The 18,971-nt window shown below is 45.1% G+C and overlaps 2 protein-coding genes and 1 long non-coding RNA gene across 3 annotated transcripts; all 3 read left to right on the forward strand.

Annotated features, from left to right (window-relative positions):
- Positions 1–1,036: 1,036 nt before the first annotated feature.
- On the forward strand, positions 1,037–1,745 carry LOC134661980 (uncharacterized). Its single transcript, XR_010098009.1, has 3 exons — positions 1,037–1,113; positions 1,448–1,500; positions 1,642–1,745. It is a non-coding gene; the product is annotated as an uncharacterized LOC134661980 (long non-coding RNA).
- Positions 1,746–13,032: 11,287 nt separating this feature from the next.
- Positions 13,033–15,129, forward strand: LOC134661976 (uncharacterized). The gene has a single exon (XM_063518209.1). It carries the CDS (start codon positions 13,033–13,035, stop codon positions 15,127–15,129), a length of 2,097 nt encoding a protein of 698 aa, XP_063374279.1.
- LOC134661977 (uncharacterized) lies at positions 15,129–16,149 on the forward strand. Its single transcript, XM_063518210.1, has 2 exons — positions 15,129–15,863; positions 15,907–16,149. The coding sequence occupies exons 1-2, from the start codon at positions 15,129–15,131 to the stop codon at positions 16,147–16,149; spliced, it is 978 nt and encodes a 325-aa protein (XP_063374280.1).
- The last annotated feature ends 2,822 nt before the right edge of the window (positions 16,150–18,971 follow it).

Raw genomic sequence — 18,971 nt, forward strand, 5'->3', positions numbered from 1 at the left:
AATTTTATCTACACGTATGACGTGAACTTCACTAAAATTGCAGGTGCCCATAGACTGCAAAGTGCAATGGCTGCTTAACATCCCCTTGTTAGCCACCGTCGTTGTATAAAACAATGATTTGATTGAACACATGAGTGCATGTACATTGGTCGCCTAAGAATTTGTCTCGCGCGGCATTCACAATAAGGACAATCAGCGCGAGGCGCGTGCGCGTGCGACCCATTCTCATGGTAATGTGCAGTAGAGATGGGGAATCAATGACTTTTGTAACATACGAGTTTTATGATGCGTAACAATGTTTTGTATAGTTTTTTTTTGTAATTTTATGCTTGTTAGTAAGTATTTACTTGTGCACGCTGCGATACATTGAAATAATATAAATTAGATTAAAGACAAACTAAATACAAGCTCTAGATTTATGCACGCGCCTATAATTAAAAAGAACCCCTTTGTTTACATAAGGCTTAGAGCATGGGAATCAACATATGTGATATATTTTAAATAGTAGAGTCTATTTATTGACGCAGTCGAGAAAATGAAGTGTTACATAAATTGAGAACTCTTGTACTTAGTACTTAATACAGAGGAAAGAAAGAAATAATTACTTAGGTACTAATGCATCTAAAAATTCTGCTTTTGGATTACATATTTCGAAATGTTTCGAAGGGCTTAGATTTCCATTTTTAAGCACAACAGTGCTTAGACTGTAGCGGTCGCTATAGCAATGTGAGTTCAACCGTAACATGAACTTAATGTTATATGACTCACGAGAGTTTCGATTAATATTTCGAGTTTATTTCTAGGTAGTTAATTCTCTTTGTCGAACATAAGGGCCGCTAAATTGTCTAAAATTAAAGGACATAGTTAAGTTTTTCTAATGCTCTATAAAAAAAAATATGATTGGATGTGTCCCCTCCCTAGTCAAGCTCAACCTATAAGTAAGATACGCGTCTCAATCACTGCACTGTCCGTCGTGAGCCGCTACATCTCATACCTGCCAGTGATCCTCAACTTGCCTCGCATCACCATTTTCAACTGCCTCGCGACTTAACGATGCCTCGCCTCGGCTCGCTTCCTTGCCTCGCGCTGGCTGTCATCGTAGCTTTCCTCGCTGTAAGTCTTTTCAGGAACCGTTCGGATTCAGACTGTACCAACGGTACTGTTGCTAAAATATATGTCCGGATTTTTGATATTTGCGGCAGCAATGTCACGCCCCATTGCTGAAGCAGTAATCCTGGTGCATTATAAATCCGAACGTTACCTTTAGCAATTTTAATATTCACAAAGTTCGTTGGATTAACTATCTTAGACTAATGCCACAGATTTTTTCAATGCCACTGTAACAGTAACAGTGACAAAAATATGAGATTTCTAGCGGTTTCAATATATGTATTGTGTGTATAATTTTAATACTTACGTCTAACGATTATTTCCAATGCATTATCAGGTTCAGGCGGAGGGGCGCGCGTTCTTCGGTCCCGGTTCCTTCTTCCAGGACGCGTAAGTACATCAGTTATTTTAAAAAGCAATTAAACAAAAGAAACGCTACTTTATTTGGTTAATGAAAGGTTCTAATTGCAAGGAATACCTAGCCTCACGAGGATTCATAGTAAAATTCTGAGCTGGGTATTTTGTTTGCAGCCAGTTGAACAACGGCACGACGACCGGCCTTGGCCTGTTCGGGTCGTTCCTGGAGGCGCTCGCCTCGCTCCACCAGACACACGACCTCTCCAGCTGTAAGTACCATGTTCCATAGTCCACACTGGGGTCTACCGCAAAGAACCAACGAGCAAGATGCACTTGTCAATTCGTATGTAAGTGCGACAGAGAGGCAAAACTTCGTTCGTGGTCTCTTTTCACTGACAACTCCTAAATCGTATTACACAGACCACCACCAATGGTATGGACCATAAAAAGGATTGATGATTATGTTTCCGTGTTCACAGTGTTCCAGGGCGGCAAATGAGAAGCGCAGGCGCAAGGCGGGGGCGGGTCGCAGGCGCCCTCTGGTGTCCCATAGAGAGAGCTGTGTACATACACACTGCAGCCGCAGCCATACCAAATGTTAACTTGTTTATATACCATTATGTAAATAAATACCTACTAAATAAAATAATAGTAAACTAAGGTTATATTTGTAAATAAATCTTTCAAAATGTTCTTGTCAAGTTTTATTAAGAAAGAAAAACACATTTTTTTTTTGCCACCGCCACCCGCTAAAATTTATTTTTCACAAAAATATGCAGCATGAACGCATATGTAAGTATATAACTTTTAACTTTGAATTGACACTTTGCAGAATAAGAAATGAACGGGCTAAATTTTTCAATTATTTATTTAGTCGCAGCCGCCACATTGTGATTGTGTTGTGAATGGCGAAATTGTGCAAAATTGTCACAAAAAATGATATAATATAATTTTCTGCTAGCTGTATTGTTTTCGAGCTTTTGATAATTATTTCGAAGCAGTTACATACATGCATCTTGTTCACGGGTAACATGACGAAATGCATGTAACTGCGTCGAAATATCGGGAGCTCGAAAACAATACAAAAGGTAATCATGGTCCATATCCCGGTGGAAAGTCGATATAAATCTAGTGAATGAAACTAGCCGTGAATCATTCAAAACTGTTATACAGGGTGCTTCCTGTAACAGGAGCAATAAATTAAACTGTAGGCTGTACTCCTCAAACTGACCAACATTTGTTCAGCAACTTTTGAAAATAACTCATGTTTTGATTTTTATTACACTTTAAAGTTTATTCTAAGACGCAATGTATTGCAAATTTTGTTATGTTTAAGGCATGACAAGCAACGTCAAACACACTAATGTCAGCGTACATTGAAGGTGTAGACTGTAGACGGTGAAAGGGGTGCAGGGAAGAAGAGTAGCAGGAGAAAAACAAGTAAGTATGATAAATGAAAAATAGGTATAGCGGCCGCGAGGGACAGCGTCTGTGTGTGACAGTGGTCAGTTAGCAACTAAATTGGGTTCGATACAGGTACGTATGCATCTATGCATCTTGGTATGTATATATATAGTATAGCATGTCGCTCGCGCTCACCATTCAATGCGTAAGTATAGATTTATTTATATAAGAAGTATATCATCATACATAGTAGGTAAGTAAAAAAGGTATATATAGAAATAAGTATAGGTAAGTATTAGTTTTAAGCTTCTTTTTCAGGTTCTGCCGTCTACAATCTCCCGCCCAGTACTGCTTCGGCAGTACTCACACTGGTAGGCGTACTATGCGAGCTGCTGGTCTCACCAACACTCGGGATTTTGTTTTTACATGGACTGTCCTCACCCGTCCGTCCTTGCCGGGACACACCTCTTGTACCAGGCCGCGCGTCCAGTGGTTTCGGGGAGCGTTTGGGTCTGCGATCAGCACCAGATCACCTACTTGTAATGCGCGGCACTCGTCATGCCATTTTTGACGGGGTAGCATCGTTGGCAACACTTCTTTTACCCATCGGCTCCAATACATATCTGCCAGTCTTTGGGATATTCGCCACTGTCGTCTCAAGAAAAAATCTGAATCATCGAATGATCCCATCAGCGGTAAGTTTGATGAAGTCCCAAGTAAAAAATGATGAGGGGTCAGTCCTTCGGGGTAGTTTGGTTCCACTGAGACATGAGTTAAAGGCCGGCTGTTTGCCATGTTCTCCGCTTCTGCCAAAAGCGTAAGTAGTACTTCTTCACGTGGAGCCCTCTCCTTCAAGGTCACCTTCAAGGTCGTTTTAATCGAGCGTATTATTCGTTCCCAGGCACCTGCCATATGGGGGCTCGCAGGTGGAATGAAATTCCACGTAACTCCACGATTTGCCGCGTAGGTTGTAAGTAGTGGCTTGTCCAATTCTTCAGCGGCTAATTTAATTTCTGTATTGGCTCCTCTCAAATTGGTTCCATTGTCAGAAAAAAGTTGTTTTGGCCAACCTCGTCTTGCCGCCATCCTTCGTAAGGCTAAAATTAACGAATCCGTGCTGAGTGAATGTACTAGTTCTATATGAACTGCTCTTATCGTCAAACACGTAAACAATACTGCGTAGCGCTTCTCTCGGCGTCGGCCAACGGTAATATCCATCGGACCAAATAAATCTAGACCGGTGTTAGAAAATGGTCGTTGATGATGGGCCATTCTGGCCTCGGGTAGCTCGCCCATGCGGGGAACTTCCGGTTGAGCTTTTTGAATTCTACAAGTCATACACCTGGCGGCTACATATTTCACGGTCGGTCTAATACGAATGATCCAGTATTTTTGTTTGAGTTCGTTGACGACCATCTCCTGGTAGCTATGAGCAGCATTTTCATGATAAAACTTCACTATTAATCTGGTCACATAGTTTCTTCCATCCAAAATTATGGGTCTTTTCATTTCAGGAGATATATCAGACGCCGCGTCGATTCGGCCTCCGACTCTCATCAGTCCATTTTCGTCCAGGTACGGAGCTAAGGTAAGTAGTACAGGTAAGCTATTTTTATTTAATGTTTTTTCTTTAGCGAGTAAGGCCATCTCCGCACCGAACGATTGTAACTGCGAGTACTTCAATATTAAGCATTCTGCGCGTTCTATTATAGTCGCTTCACAGGTGTCTAACCTTTTTATTTTGTTTATAAATTTCAGAACAGCAGCGGTGGCGCGTACGAGCCGTATCCATGAAGAAAATCTCTCAGGTTCAGGTATGTCAAGGGTTATAGCTTCCGGTTGCACCATAAATGCAATTTCAAGGTCATCTTTGTTTATTTCCGGAGTTAAAATGTCTTTCGGCCATTGATCTTCCTTGTGATATAAAAATGCAGGTCCTCTTAACCACTCGCAATCGGCGCGTAGCATGTACTGTGTTTTCTTTGTAGCTATGTCAGCGATATTCAAATGTGAAGGAACGTATCGCCATTCCAACGAACTGGTATGTTCGTCGATTTCCCCAAGTCTGTTAGCGATATATTCTTTATAATTGCGATTGTGATTTCTAATCCAGTGCAGAACACAAGATGAGTCAGTCCAGAAGTACGTCCGGTCGCATTTTATACGATGTTCATCCTTTATAGTTTTAGCTAAGCGCGCCGCTATCAATGCGCTTTCTAATTCCGAACGCGGTATAGACAATCTTTTCATTGATGAAATCTTATTTTTGCAAGCGATAAAAGGGACACGCACACATCTCCGTTCGCACTCACAAGCCTCCAGTATGCAACAGCTGCGAAGGCGGTCGGCGCTGCATCACAAAACATATGAAGTTCCAGAATGCTAGTTGTCTCTTTCGCACTCGTTATGAAATTTGCAGACGTAGTAAAATACCATCTTGGTATGTTGAGGTGCACAACACTCTTTAGGTCGGTGATCCAGTGTTTAAATTCAATATATAGTTCTTCAGATATTTTATCGTCCCACGATAGGGCGGTCTTCCAGATTGACTTTAGTAATATTTTTCCTTTTATTGTTACAGGTGCCAATATACCAAATATATCATAAATTGACATAGTGATGCGTAAAATTTCTCGTTTTGTCGGCATTTTCTTGAATTCCAGGATGTCTTCGGGTATGTTTTTAAGAGACACATCAACTGCCAAAGTATCTTGCGATGGGTCCCATAATAATCCCAAAGTTCGTTGAGTTTTATTTTCGCCATCTACCAGCAAACTTTCTCCGTTAGTACTTAATTGATCTTTAGGTAAGTGTGACAAAACATTTTTGTTGTTACTTGTCCAGCCACGTATCTCAAATCCTCCGAATTTATGCACCGTAGAAACATCATCAATAATATTTATCGCTTCGCTTTCTGTGGGCAGCGAGTCTATGAAATCGTCTACGTAATGACTATGCATAATAGCTCGGACGGCGTTAGGCTTAGTTTCGATGAATTGTTGAGCATTCTTATCTCTTATAAATTGTGCAATAAATGGGCTGCAATTTCCTCCAAATAAAAGTGACGTCATAACATATTGTTTTATTGGTTGATCTTGACTGTCGCGCCATAAAAATCTCAAGGCGTGTTGATCTTCTTCTCTTATTTTAATTCTTAGAAACATGTCACGAATGTCACCCGTTATTCCTATGGGGTTTTCTCTGAATCGTAACATAATCCCATAAAGCGAGTTTAATAAATCAGGACCTTGAAGCAAATAATCATTTAGGCATTTTCCATGAGAAATACTAGCACAGTCAAAAACTAATCTCAGTTTCTTCTTTCTCGGATTATCCACTCCAAAGTGGGGAATTACCCAAATTCTATTCCCACTTTCTTCCGGTTTTACTTCTCTTGCGTAATCATTTTCAAATAAATGTCTTATTCGCTCGCGATATCTCGAAGCATATTCTTCGTTACTTCGTAATCGCTTCTCCACGGATTTTAACCTTCTTTCCGCAGTTGAGTAAGATTCCACTAATTTTTCTTCACTTTTCCAGGGAAGTCCCACTTCCCATCTGCCATTCTTTAACTTCGCCGTGTCATTCAAAATAGAAATTGCATGTTGTTCTTCTTTATTTTCTCTCTTTTTTGAAGTTACTCCGACACTTTCTAAGTTAAAATAATTTCTCACTGTTTCGTGTAATAACACATCTGCGTTGTAATTATCAGCGAGCTCGCTGGCATCAATAAATAAAACTGCAGATTCATCAAAACAAGTTTGCTCGGCCGGTGGCAACACGGCTGATGCACATGTACTTGCAGGGGCGGCGTGCGCGCTGGCGCCGGGCAGGCCGCTGTTATCGTAGGTAAGGCGGCCGGCTTCATTGATAACGGGTGATGCGCCTAACTTGCCAGGAGCGAGCGAGAGAGAACGATGCGCGCGCGCGGGAGAGCGAGACACGAGAAGGATGTCGCTTGCAGTGCGCTGCTTTGACGGGGCTTGATTTATAGGGCCGTGCACACACCATCCCAAAACAGTCAACGTAGCACAAGGTTCGTTCCGTTCACGCGAAATTATTTTTAAAGGCATAATTAGGTGATAATAATCTTGTCCGATCAATAGTTCCGGTTTCACATCCGTATTTTGATAATAGTAGTTATTTAATTCACTTAAGTGTTCGTAGTTTTTAATGTTTATTTTAGATAACTTTTGCACTGGTATATTCAGTTCCGCCATTTTCCGAGCACGTAATTCAAAACATTCGTTGTCCACGTTTGATATTTTTAAGTCCACTAGTTCCGATTTGCACAAGATTTCTCCAGAGTTCCAGGCACCACGTAAATGCAAATTTTGAGTTTTTCCAGTCAACCCCACTCGATTTACCACGTTTTCCGAAATCAATGAAATTGCCGACCCGTCGTCTAAAAAGGCGTGCGTTGTGATCACACCCTTAGGACCGTGAACATTGACACGAACAACTTTTAAAAATACTTTGTTGTTATTATCACTGACGTTCGCCACAATACTGTTCTCAGACGCGGTTTCACTTTCGGGCTGTGAGGATTGTGAGTCTTCCTCGGGCTCCATCTGGTCCACCTCCTTATCTTCGGCGATAACATCCACGGCGTGAACTTGCTTCGGGGCTTGTTTGTTGATAGGGTAATGAAGTAGTGCATGGTGTGGCTGTGCGCAGCCGTCCTTGTCGCACATCGGCGCTTGGCAGGTGTCCTTATCATGATCAGCTGATAAGCATTTAAAGCAAATTCCGTTATTTCTCACAAAGTTCCATCGCTCTTTGCGTAACGACTTTTTAAATAGCCTACAATTAAGTAGGCTGTGAGGGGATAACTTGCAAAACTTGCATTTTTCTGTTTGTTGACTTGTCGTACAAACTGCATGTTGTTTAAATCCACTTTTATCAGCACTGTAATTTATTTGCTTCATGTTTAGTAAACTGATACCAGATTCAGTAATTTTTGTAGCTTCTTCTGAGAGGAACTGTGATAATAATTCCAACTTGTTCAGCTTGATGTCGCCTTTAATTTCTTTTTGTTTATAATAATAATCAGACCACTTAGTGAGTAAGGCAGTCGGTAACTTTGATAAGACGATTGTACAAATACTGACGCCTTTTAGGTACTCATCTCGGTTGAGCGTTTTCACTGCTGCCATGAAGTTTTTAATTTTTATTGAGAATTTCACGAGGTCCCCAATATAATCTTGAGGTAATGCAGGTATCTTCTTGATATCATTCATGATTTTATTTATAATTAATTCTGGGTTTCCAAATTGCAGTTGGAGGGTTGCTATGATGGTGTCGGGCGACGAACCGCTGGTAAGTAATGCGGCTACTGCTTCTCGTGCCGCGCCGACGAGGCATTTCCTCAAACGCCACATGTTTTCTTTAGTGCTGTAATTGCAGAGTTCCGTAGATTCATCAAAGGATTGTTTGAAGTTTAGCCACTCCATAGCATCACCGGAGAAGGTAGGTAGTTCTCGCGGTGTACTCAAACGACTAATTAAATTATTGTTTTGTTTGCAGGTGGAAGCTGTGAGATCCTTGAGGGCCTGTGCCAGCATAGACACGGTGGCTTCTGGGTCGTTGGCGGCAGGCGCCGGCGGGCGGCTAGTGACGTCACCCTCCTCGCGAGCCTGTTGAAGCACTTGTTGACCTTGGTCGATCCACTTCACAATTTCACTTCCATTACTCTTCTTTTCACTTGACTTCGACGACGATATGTGACTGTATTTTTCTTCCAAGGCTGCTAGATCTGCCGCTAGTTTCTTTTGAACCAATTCCGATTGTATGCGAGCTAACTCTTCAGCAGCTTTTATTTTTAAATTTTTGCGTTCATCCAATAATGTACTCTTAAACGACGGAGAATTCTTCGACTTCGAGCGATTGCTACAGCGTGAACCGGATGGGTGTTGGGGCTCTTTATCAGCCGGGTTCAAAAACATTTTTGAAGTACCCTCTCCTGGATCGGGTGCTACGTAAGTCTTGTCGAATTCCTTAACGTTTTTCTTTGAGTTTTCATCGGTAGACTCCTTAGTGAGTTGCTTCACATCACTTTCCTCCTTCTCCGCCCGTTTCATATCAAGTTCCTGCTTTTCACGTTCTTTTTTTACATTTCTGCGGGTGTTCACCATCTTGCGCGGCGGTCAGGTAATTTCCAGATCCGGGCTCGAAGACCACTTTGTAGACTGTAGACGGTGAAAGGGGTGCAGGGAAGAAGAGTAGCAGGAGAAAAACAAGTAAGTATGATAAATGAAAAATAGGTATAGCGGCCGCGAGGGACAGCGTCTGTGTGTGACAGTGGTCAGTTAGCAACTAAATTGGGTTCGATACAGGTACGTATGCATCTATGCATCTTGGTATGTATATATATAGTATAGCATGTCGCTCGCGCTCACCATTCAATGCGTAAGTATAGATTTATTTATATAAGAAGTATATCATCATACATAGTAGGTAAGTAAAAAAGGTATATATAGAAATAAGTATAGGTAAGTATTAGTTTTAAGCTTCTTTTTCAGGTTCTGCCGTCTACAGAAGGCAATATTTATTTTGTATGAAAAAGAGGCAGTCTAAAGGATTCATAATTTTTAAAACTTGCTGAACAAATGTTGGTCAGTTTGAGGAGTACATCAGCCTTTAGTTTAATTTATGGCTCCTGTTACAGGAAGCACCCTGTATATTTTTTGTTAATAATTGGAATGGGAGGTATGATAAAACGTAAGTATTATTAATAAGTTTGAAACTTGCTTAAAACGTAATAGGACTATAAAATTTATTACAAATTTGTTTTCGCAAACGTTGCTTAAAACTTAATGGGTTGATTTAAGTACCTATCGAGTAAGCACTCTACGCTTAGATTTTTATTTCTCTGTGCTTCTGATCCCTAAAGTAACTTTGCCCTTTAATAGTTTTCACTTCTTGCCGCTGGATGGCATTAGTAGTTACTGCTCTAAAATGCAGGTTTCATATTATTTTTGAAGTTTTCAACCTGTTTTCAACTAATTTGCATCAATCTCAGTCTAATAAATAATAACTATAAAACGGTCTAATAAATAAAGAAAACTGCTGCTAATTACGGCCGCAAGAATGTTCAATGTTGAAAATAAAATTATTTATTATTACAGCGTGGGTCAGAATTCATCGATTTATTGACGTATTCCATGTTTAGTATTTTGTATAGACTGATAAATAGTTTAAGAATCAAACAACTTTTTTGAATATAATAGTCAAACAGTTGTTTGATTCTTAAACTATTAAATTTTGTTGAGAGTGTGCTGTCAGTAACGCCATCTAGGAAGCATCATATTAACGAAAGTTGAAATTTATGACCTTAGAGACTTGATTCGAGACCTATTATCTTGTGACAAGAAAAGGAACTGAGACCCCCGGCTGTTGTGACCACAATTGAGTTAGCGATGAGGGATGCGGCTTTGTCTTGTTATAAAAAACAAAAGAATTTTCAAATATAGTAATGTATGTTATTTTCCCTCTCTCTCATCATATTAAATAATACAATAGATAACGTTTATACATTTGACATACACATATTTTCTACCTTTGACGAGTATTCATTAATATTGTGAATCTTCAACTAAAGTTGCCACAAAAGCAGCAACATTACGCTTTAAAAGTTTGCACTACTTGCCGCTGGGTGGCGTTAGTAGTTACCGTTCTAGAAAACATGTTTAGTATTATTTCCAAATTTTCAACCATAACTACAAACTGGTTGACGACAAGCCGACAAATGATAATATTATGTTCAGTAACAAAAAACTTGTGTTTCATGTTTCAACGGTTTACTTCAATATACTTCTGTATATTACTGTATTATATTATAATTAGCTACATTCTACTAAAATTGTATCATACAACTATGACTTATTATTTGTTTTATTATTTAGAGTAAAACTGTGTACAATGAGATCGCATATCAAATAAAGATAAAAAGTCCAGTTTGTCAGTACAAAGGAAGTATTAGTGATCCATCCGGTAGATGTCGCATAGTACACAAATCGCGAAAGATAGAACGCGCTGTTAAGATTTTTCTTACAATACCCTAGCAAATTTTTTGATAGAGGGGTTAGGCGCGGTTTGGAGTTAGGTTGGTTTTGAGTTAGGTTGGTTTTGAGTTAGGTTGGTTTTGAGTTAGGTTGGTTTTGAGTTAGGTTGGTTTTGAGTTAGGTTGGTTTTGAGTTAGGTTGGTTTTGAGTTAGGTTGGTTTTGAGTTAGGTTGGTTTTGAGTTAGGTTGGTTTTGAGTTAGGTTGGTTTTGAGTTAGGTTGGTTTTGAGTTAGGTTGGTTTTGAGTTAGGTTGGTTTTGAGTTAGGTTGGTTTTGAGTTAGGTTGGTTTTGAGTTAGGTTGGTTTTGAGTTAGGTTGGTTTTGAGTTAGGTTGGTTTTGAGTTAGGTTGGTTTTGAGTTAGGTTGGTTTTGAGTTAGGTTGGTTTTGAGTTAGGTTGGTTTTGAGTTAGGTTGGTTTTGAGTTAGGTTGGTTTTGAGTTAGGTTGGTTTTGAGTTAGGTTGGTTTTGAGTTAGGTTGGTTTTGAGTTAGGTTGGTTTTGAGTTAGGTTGGTTTTGAGTTAGGTTGGTTTTGAGTTAGGTTGGTTTTGAGTTAGGTTGGTTTTGAGTTAGGTTGGTTTTGAGTTAGGTTGGTTTTGAGTTAGGTTGGTTTTGAGTTAGGTTGGTTTTGAGTTAGGTTGGTTTTGAGTTAGGTTGGTTTTGAGTTAGGTTGGTTTTGAGTTAGGTTGGTTTTGAGTTAGGTTGGTTTTGAGTTAGGTTGGTTTTGAGTTAGGTTAGGTTAGGTTAGGTTAGGTTAGGTTAGGTTAGGTTAGGTTAGGTTAGGTTAGGTTAGGTTAGGTTAGGTTAGGTTAGGTTAGGTTAGGTTAGGTTAGGTTAGGTTAGGTTAGGTTAGGTTAGGTTAGGTTAGGTTAGGTTAGGTTAGGTTAGGTTAGGTTAGGTTAGGTTAGGTTAGGTTAGGTTAGGTTAGGTTAGGTTAGGTTAGGTTAGGTTAGGTTAGGTTAGGTTAGGTTAGGTTAGGTTAGGTTAGGTTAGGTTAGGTTAGGTTAGGTTAGGTTAGGTTAGGTTAGGTTAGGTTAGGTTAGGTTAGGTTAGGTTAGGTTAGGTTAGGTTAGGTTAGGTTAGGTTAGGTTAGGTTAGGTTAGGTTAGGTTAGGTTAGGTTAGGTTAGGTTAGGTTAGGTTAGGTTAGGTTAGGTTAGGTTAGGTTAGGTTAGGTTAGGTTAGGTTAGGTTAGGTTAGGTTAGGTTAGGTTAGGTTAGGTTAGGTTAGGTTAGGTTAGGTTAGGTTAGGTTAGAGGTAGAAGTGAGGTAATTTTGCGAATTTTTGTGGTGAGATAAAGTTAATTGCGTTCTATTTTATACCGTTGTTCTTTCCCAGCTTTTCCCTAGATTTCTATATCATTTTCAATTTCTTTCATCTTACATATAAATTCACTTTTTTCTTCAGGCACTTTTTCACTTTGAAAAATTCACATCTTCTTTTTCTTTGTGTTTTCCTTACGTGTGTTAATTTCGTAATTGGGTCGGCTTTTTGCTCTACAAGGAGCTTTTCACCCCGTATCGATCCGACCTCTGGTTCGGGAGATACTGGAGTTTAAAGTTCACACGTTCGGTAAAAAGTTTACCCCATTTGCGGTTGACGACGTTAGGAGATTTCAGTTTCAAAAAATCATATCTTCTGTTCTTGTGTAAATAAATTCTTTGTGGTAGGTTAGTTAGATTAAGCTAGTTGTAGGGAATTCAAATCCGTTTGAATTATATTTTTAGAGTGTATAGTTAAGTAGTTATTAATTTTTTAATAGATTGCTATTCCTGTTTATCAGGCGTCGATAAACGCAAAGATAAGTTGGTTTTCGTGTTAGAAATTCAATAAATCGTAAAATATTTAATATTTTATGTTTAGAAAATTAGTGGTAATTAGTATAAACTTGGAGCTATTTTTTGACCTTGGTTTGAGATTTGTAGCTCAACCAGGAGTGACGCTACATCCCGTCGCATAAAATAATTTTAAGTTTGTTTTTGCTGTTTTGGTTCTGCTGCGACTCGCACTTGACCAAAATAGTTAGGTTAGGTTAGGTTTTTTGGTTTTTAACCTTTTTTGGGCGAATTCCACCCACTAGGGGTGGTCTTCGCGTGGAAATTAAATGGATAACCCCGCGCAGGGGTTGAATCTGGAGGAGGCTCCAATGACGGGGCCCCATAAAGGGGCTTCAGGGGCGGGTTCTCCGACCTCGCCCAACAGGGGGGAACCCATGGAAAGCCAGGACGGACCCGAGGCCGCCTCCAACAAGAGGCCCCATGAGGGGGACCAGGACCTGGACTATGAGGCTCACGTTGGGAGCGGGCCTAAAGTTAGCACCTCGCTGAGGGGTAGGGCCAAGGCCACGGTGAAGAAAGCCTCCATAGGCCACTTTACCGGCATGGCAGCAGCCAAGGCCAAACTGAAGACCTATAAGGAGGACTTGCTCTTGGAGGTGCTGGACAGCCAGGAGGGAAAGGGAAAGGGAGTGGTCCCCCCTTTACTCCTGACAAGGTCCCAGGGGGACAACAAAAAGAAGGGGGATAAGGAGCCGTGGATGGTGACCCCGTCCCCTTCTCCAAGTCAAGAAATGACGGAAATCAGCCCGCCCGTATACACAGGGACGGACTACATCGAAATAGTGCGGGAGGCGACCAATATTGTCCTAGAGGCTGCCGGAAAATCGGGCAACCTAAATGGACAAGTCTGGGGCAAAATGAACCAGGCCTGCCGGGACATTCTGGCGGCCACCGACGTCCTGGCGGATAGACAAGAGGACGAGGAGTTGCGGGCCTTAAAGGCTGATAATAAGCGAATGCGGGAGCAACTTGCCCAATGTCAGACCGAGATGAAGGCCCTTCGTAGAGCCTTCTCTGAGAGGAAGATACAGCCCCCAGTACAGGCCCCGACGGCTCAATTTGACCAGGCGACGGGCTTCGCTGAGGCCCTCAAGGAGGCTCTCAAGGAATTGAAGGAGGACCTGAAGCGGGAGCTTACAATTACTATGGGAAATATGATCTCGGCCCGCACGGGCTATTCCCCTGAGCCGGTCCCCCGCCCCCCTCTCGCGGCGGACAGGAATACGACGACTGAGAGTCAGCCCTTACCCCAGACGGAACCTCTCTCTGGGACGCCCTCAAGGGCAGTGACACGTGCGCCGCCCACCAGGCAGCCTAAGGCCCTTGTGGCCCAGCCTCAGGCACCAGCGACCAAGAAGAGGGCTAACTCTGCTCCTAGGCAGAAGACGGTGAAGGAGCCCAGTGCCTCTCCACTCTCGCAGCCGGCAACAACAACACAACAGCCTGCTGAATCTTGGACGCAGGTTGTCAGGAAGGGTAATGGCAAATCCGCCAAGCCCTCTTCCCCCCCTGCTAATCCGGCCCGGAAACCGGTTCCTGCGGGCCCACGAAAGCTGGTTGTGCCCTCCACGGCCGCGATCGTGGTGGCCTTGAAGCCGGAGTCTGAGGCGACATACGCCTCAATCATGTCTAAGGCCACCACATCGGTGAGCCTTGCCGATGTGGGTATAGAGCACGTGAAGGTTCGCAAAACAGCTGCTGGAGCCAGGATAATTGAGGTGTCCGGGTCCGACAATGGTAGGGCGGCTGACGAACTCTGCCGAAAAATCACAGAGGTGATCGGTGAGGAAGCCCGTGTATACAGGCCCACCAAAATGGCGGACTTACGCATTTCGGGCCTAGACGAGGCAGCCACTCAGGAGGCGATCGCGGGAGCAATCGCTAAATTGGGAGAGTGCTCAGCGAAGGAAGTTAAGGTGGGATCAATTAGGGCCCAATATAATGGGACAGGGTCGGCCCTGGCACAGTGCCCTATAACGGCAGCCAAGAGGGTCACCGCAGCGGGTCGACTTCTAATAGGATGGTCCTCGGCTCTGGTAGTGGCGCTGGACCCAACACCGATGAGGTGTTTCAGGTGTATGGGCACGGGGCACACCAGAGCACTATGCCCGTCGCCCGTAGATAGGAGCAGCCTCTGCTTTCGGTGTAGCAGGCCGGACCACAGGATGGTGGACTGCAAGGCGGAGACTGCCTTTTGCTCGGTATGTCATGCGGCCAAACGTCCAGCGGGGCACATAATGGGTGGCTTTTCCTGTGCGCCCCCACCAGCAAAAGGCAAAGAGGCTCTTCTGAAGACCCAAAGAGCCCCTCTAATACGTAACGCCGACCAATCGGCCTGTGAGGGACAAAACATGGATATTTAATGCCAGTACACCCGCATCTGGACATTTTACAGTGTAATGTCAACCACTCCGCTCGTGCCCAAGATCTGCTCATGCAATTCACGGCGGAGCGCGGCATCTCCATAGCGGTGGTGGCGGAGCCATATTTTGTTCCTACCCAGATAAACTGGGTGGGGGCCACAGACGGCAGGGTGGCCATGGTGGTACCGGCGGTGGGGGACTCTCCGCCCCTTACGCCAATAATTCGAGGCCGGGGATTCGCAGCGGCAAAATGGGGTGAAACTGTAGTTGTAGCGAGCTACTTTTCCCCCAATAAACCGCTTCGCGATTTTGAGCGATTCCTAGAAGAAATAGGGAATATTGTGAGAAGAGCGAGCCCCAGCCAGGTGCTCGTAATGGGCGATTTTAACGCCAAAAGTGAGGCTTGGGGCTCGCCCCTCACAAACCCAAAGGGAGCTGCCCTAAGGGATTGGGCGGTGGTAACGGGCTTGGTCGTCCTGAACCAGGGCAACGCCAATACTTGCGTGCGACGGCAGGGGGGGTCTATCGTGGACATATCGTTTGCGACCCCTGCCATCGCCGCGCGTATATCGAATTGGCAAGTTCTGGAGGAGGTGGAGACCCTTTCCGACCACCTCTATATACAAATGAGGGTCCACAATGCGCCGGTAGTCCCACCGATGCCCGGCCGAAGAAGAAATGGTTTCCCCAAGTGGGCCATAACAAAGCTGGACCGCGAGATGGCGGACGAAGCCGCAATGGTTGAGGCATGGAATAACCCTCCTCTAATACCGCTAGGAGTGGATGAGCGTGCCTCACGCCTCCGCGAAAGTCTACAATCGATATGTGACGCGGCAATGCCACGCGCCGGACGACCAACTGCCAGGAAGAGGGTGTACTGGTGGTCGGAGGAAATTGCGGCCCTCCGTACCACCAGTAACGCGTGCCGCCGCGCATTCAATCGATGTAGACGGAGGAGGCATACAGAGGAGGAGGAAGAGGCAGCGTACCAGGCCCTCAAAACGGCAAAAGACGCTTTAAATCGGGCAATCGCCAAAAGAAAGGATGAGGCGAGAGAGGAATTCCTGGCCACTCTAGACCGCGATCCATGGGGGCGTCCGTACAAGCTTGTACGCAACAAGATGAAACATGCCCCCCCCATGGATTCCCTGGAGCCGGAACTCCTCACGCGAATAGTGGAGGGCCTCTTCCCGCCGGCGCCCGACTTTGCGCCGCCGGTAATGTCGGTCCCCCTGGCAGAACCGGAAGGTCCGATGGAGATCCCCGAGGTCTCCGATGTAGAGATGATGAGAGTAGACATCCGCCTAAGGAGATGTAAAAAGGCTCCTGGGCCTGACGGGGTACACGGGAAGGTCCTCCCTATCGCGTTAAAGCATCTCGGAAATCGGATTAGGGAACTTTTTGATGAGTGCCTAAAAGAGGGCCGTTTTCCGAGATGCTGGAAAGAGGGTAGGCTATGCCTCCTCAGGAAGGAGGGCCGCCCGCCGGACAGTCCCTCCGGATATCGGCCCATAGTTCTCCTGGACGAGGTCGGAAAGATGTTGGAACGCATTCTCGCTGGTCGTATTCTCCAACACCTTAGGAACACCGGCCCGAACATCAGTGACAGGCAGTTCGGGTTTCGGGCGGGGCTGTCCACGATGGACGCACTTTCCTCTCTAAGGGAATTTAGTGAGGAGGCAGCGAGAAAAGGAGAGGGTGTCGTGGCGGTGTCACTTGACATCGCCAATGCCTTCGGCACCCTCCCGTATTCTGTGATTGGGGAGGCACTTCGGTACCACGAAGTGCCTCCTTACTTGAGGACAATCGTGGAGCACTACCTATCCGAGAGGGTAGTGCTCTACGAAATGAGAGGGGGCCGTCGCGAGCACGAAATGGCCTGTGGTGTTCCACAGGGGTCAGTCTTAGGACCACTCCTGTGGAACATTGGCTATGACTGGGTCATAAGGGGGGCACAGCTTCCCCGCATGTCCACCATATGTTACGCGGACGACACAATGGTGGCTGTGCGGGGAAGAGAACTGGAGGAGACCCTGAGGAGGGCGGCGGTCGCCACAGAAATGACCATTGGCCGCATACGCCTACTCGGGTTAAGGGTGGCCCTCCCGAAAACAGAGGCAATAGTTTTCGGAGGGAAAGGATGGCGTCTGGCCGCCAACTTGACGATCCAAGTGGACAGAGAACCTGTCCAGGTCAAGGCCAACATCAAATATCTTGGCCTGGTCCTGGACAGGAAGTGGGACTTCGGGGAGCATTTCATCCGACTTGCTCCCCGAATTGTGGGCGCGGCTTCCGCCCTAGGGAGGCTGCTGCCCAACGTGGGAGGACCGGGAGCCCCATGCCGCCGCCTCTTTGCGGGGGTTGTTAGAAGTATGGCCCTGTACGGGGCCCCGATTTGGGCGGACCGGCTGTCGAGTGAGAACAAATCTCTGCTCCGGCGGCCGCAAAGGGTGGTGGCCCAAAGAATAAGTAGGGCCTACTCGACAGTATCCCATGCGGCGGCGTGTCTCCTGGCCTGCACTCCTCCGTGGGAGCTCGATGCCCAGGTCCTGGCGGAAAGATACGCAATGAAGGTGGAGGCCAGGGCTCGAGGAGAGCACTTGGACCCAGAAGCGGCAGAGCGGGCAGACCAGGAGGCAAAGGTCAGGCTCCGAGAGCTATGGGAGGACGGCCTGGAGGACGCCCCTTATGGAACACGCACCATAGGGGCCGTCCTCCCTTATATAGAGGAGTGGCTGAAAAGGAAGCATGGGGCCCTAACATATAGGGTAACGCAGGTGATGACCGGACACGGCTGCTTCGGTCATTACCTGCACAACATAGGGAGGGAATTAGGGCCCCAGTGTCACGAGTGTGGTGACCCTGACGACTCGGCCCAACACACATTAGAGTTCTGCAGTCGTTGGGAGGAGGAGCGCCGTGCTCTAACGGCAGCAATAAACAAGACGGATCTCTCGCTGCACAGCGTCGTTGCGGCCATGCTGGGCAGCGAGAGAAAATGGAAGGCGGTAGTCTCCTTCTGCGAGGATGTCATCTCGCAGAAGGAGGCAGCGGAGCGGGAGCGCGAAGACGCGGCGGACGCGCCCCCGCTTCGGCAGAGACGAAGAGGGAGAAGACGCGCGCAGTACGCTGCGGTAAACCGCGTCCTCCCTCGGTAGAGCCAGTGGGTTGAAGCCCACTTTGCATGGCTCTACATGTTTGGGGGGAGAATCAGAAGCGTCCCTGATTCTCCCCTCCTTTGGTGCGGGTTCCCTGGCACAATGCCGGGAAAAGACGGGGGGCATCGTGGAAGAATGAATGCGCGAGCCCATGATGCCCCCATACAACGTCTGAGAGGGTGAGACGCCGGAGTGGGGTTTAGTGGGTATTCTCTTTCCCTCCCTCTCGCTAGGAGAGGGAGCTGAAGGAGGGAGTCCCACATACCCTCCCCATTATGGCCTTTCCCATCACGGCCGGGGAGGGATGCGTAAAAGCATTCCCCACTCCGTCAAAAAAAAAAAAAAAAAAAAAAAAAAAAAAAAAAAAAAAAAGGTTAGGTTAGGTTAGGTTAGGTTAGGTTAGGTTAGGTTAGGTTAGGTTAGGTTAGGTTAGGTTAGGTTAGGTTAGGTTAGGTTAGGTTAGGTTAGGTTAGGTTAGGTTAGGTTAGGTTAGGTTAGGTTAGGTTAGGTTAGGTTAGGTTAGGTTAGGTTAGGTTAGGTTAGGTTAGGTTAGGTTAGGTTAGGTTAGGTTAGGTTAGGTTAGGTTAGGTTAGGTTAGGTTAGGTTAGGTTAGGTTAGGTTAGGTTAGGTTAGGTTAGGTTAGGTTAGGTTAGGTTAGGTTAGGTTAGGTTAGGTTAGGTTAGG

The sequence above is a fragment of the Cydia amplana genome, unplaced genomic scaffold (genome assembly GCF_948474715.1).
Source record: "Cydia amplana unplaced genomic scaffold, ilCydAmpl1.1 scaffold_33, whole genome shotgun sequence".
NCBI classification, from domain to species: Eukaryota; Metazoa; Arthropoda; class Insecta; order Lepidoptera; family Tortricidae; genus Cydia; species Cydia amplana.

What these genes read in the sequence shown, in the direction of transcription:
- LOC134661976 (XM_063518209.1), top strand. Translation starts at nt 13,033, where the DNA reads ATGGATAACCCCGCGCAGGGGTTGAATCTGGAGGAGGCTCCAATGACG.
- LOC134661977 (XM_063518210.1), top strand. Translation starts at nt 15,129, where the DNA reads ATGCCAGTACACCCGCATCTGGACATTTTACAGTGTAATGTCAACCAC. An exon ending in GCGAGATGGCGGACGAAGCC is followed by an intron (nt 15,864 to 15,906) that starts GCAATGGTTGAG and finishes TAATACCGCTAG; the next exon opens with GAGTGGATGAGCGTGCCTCA.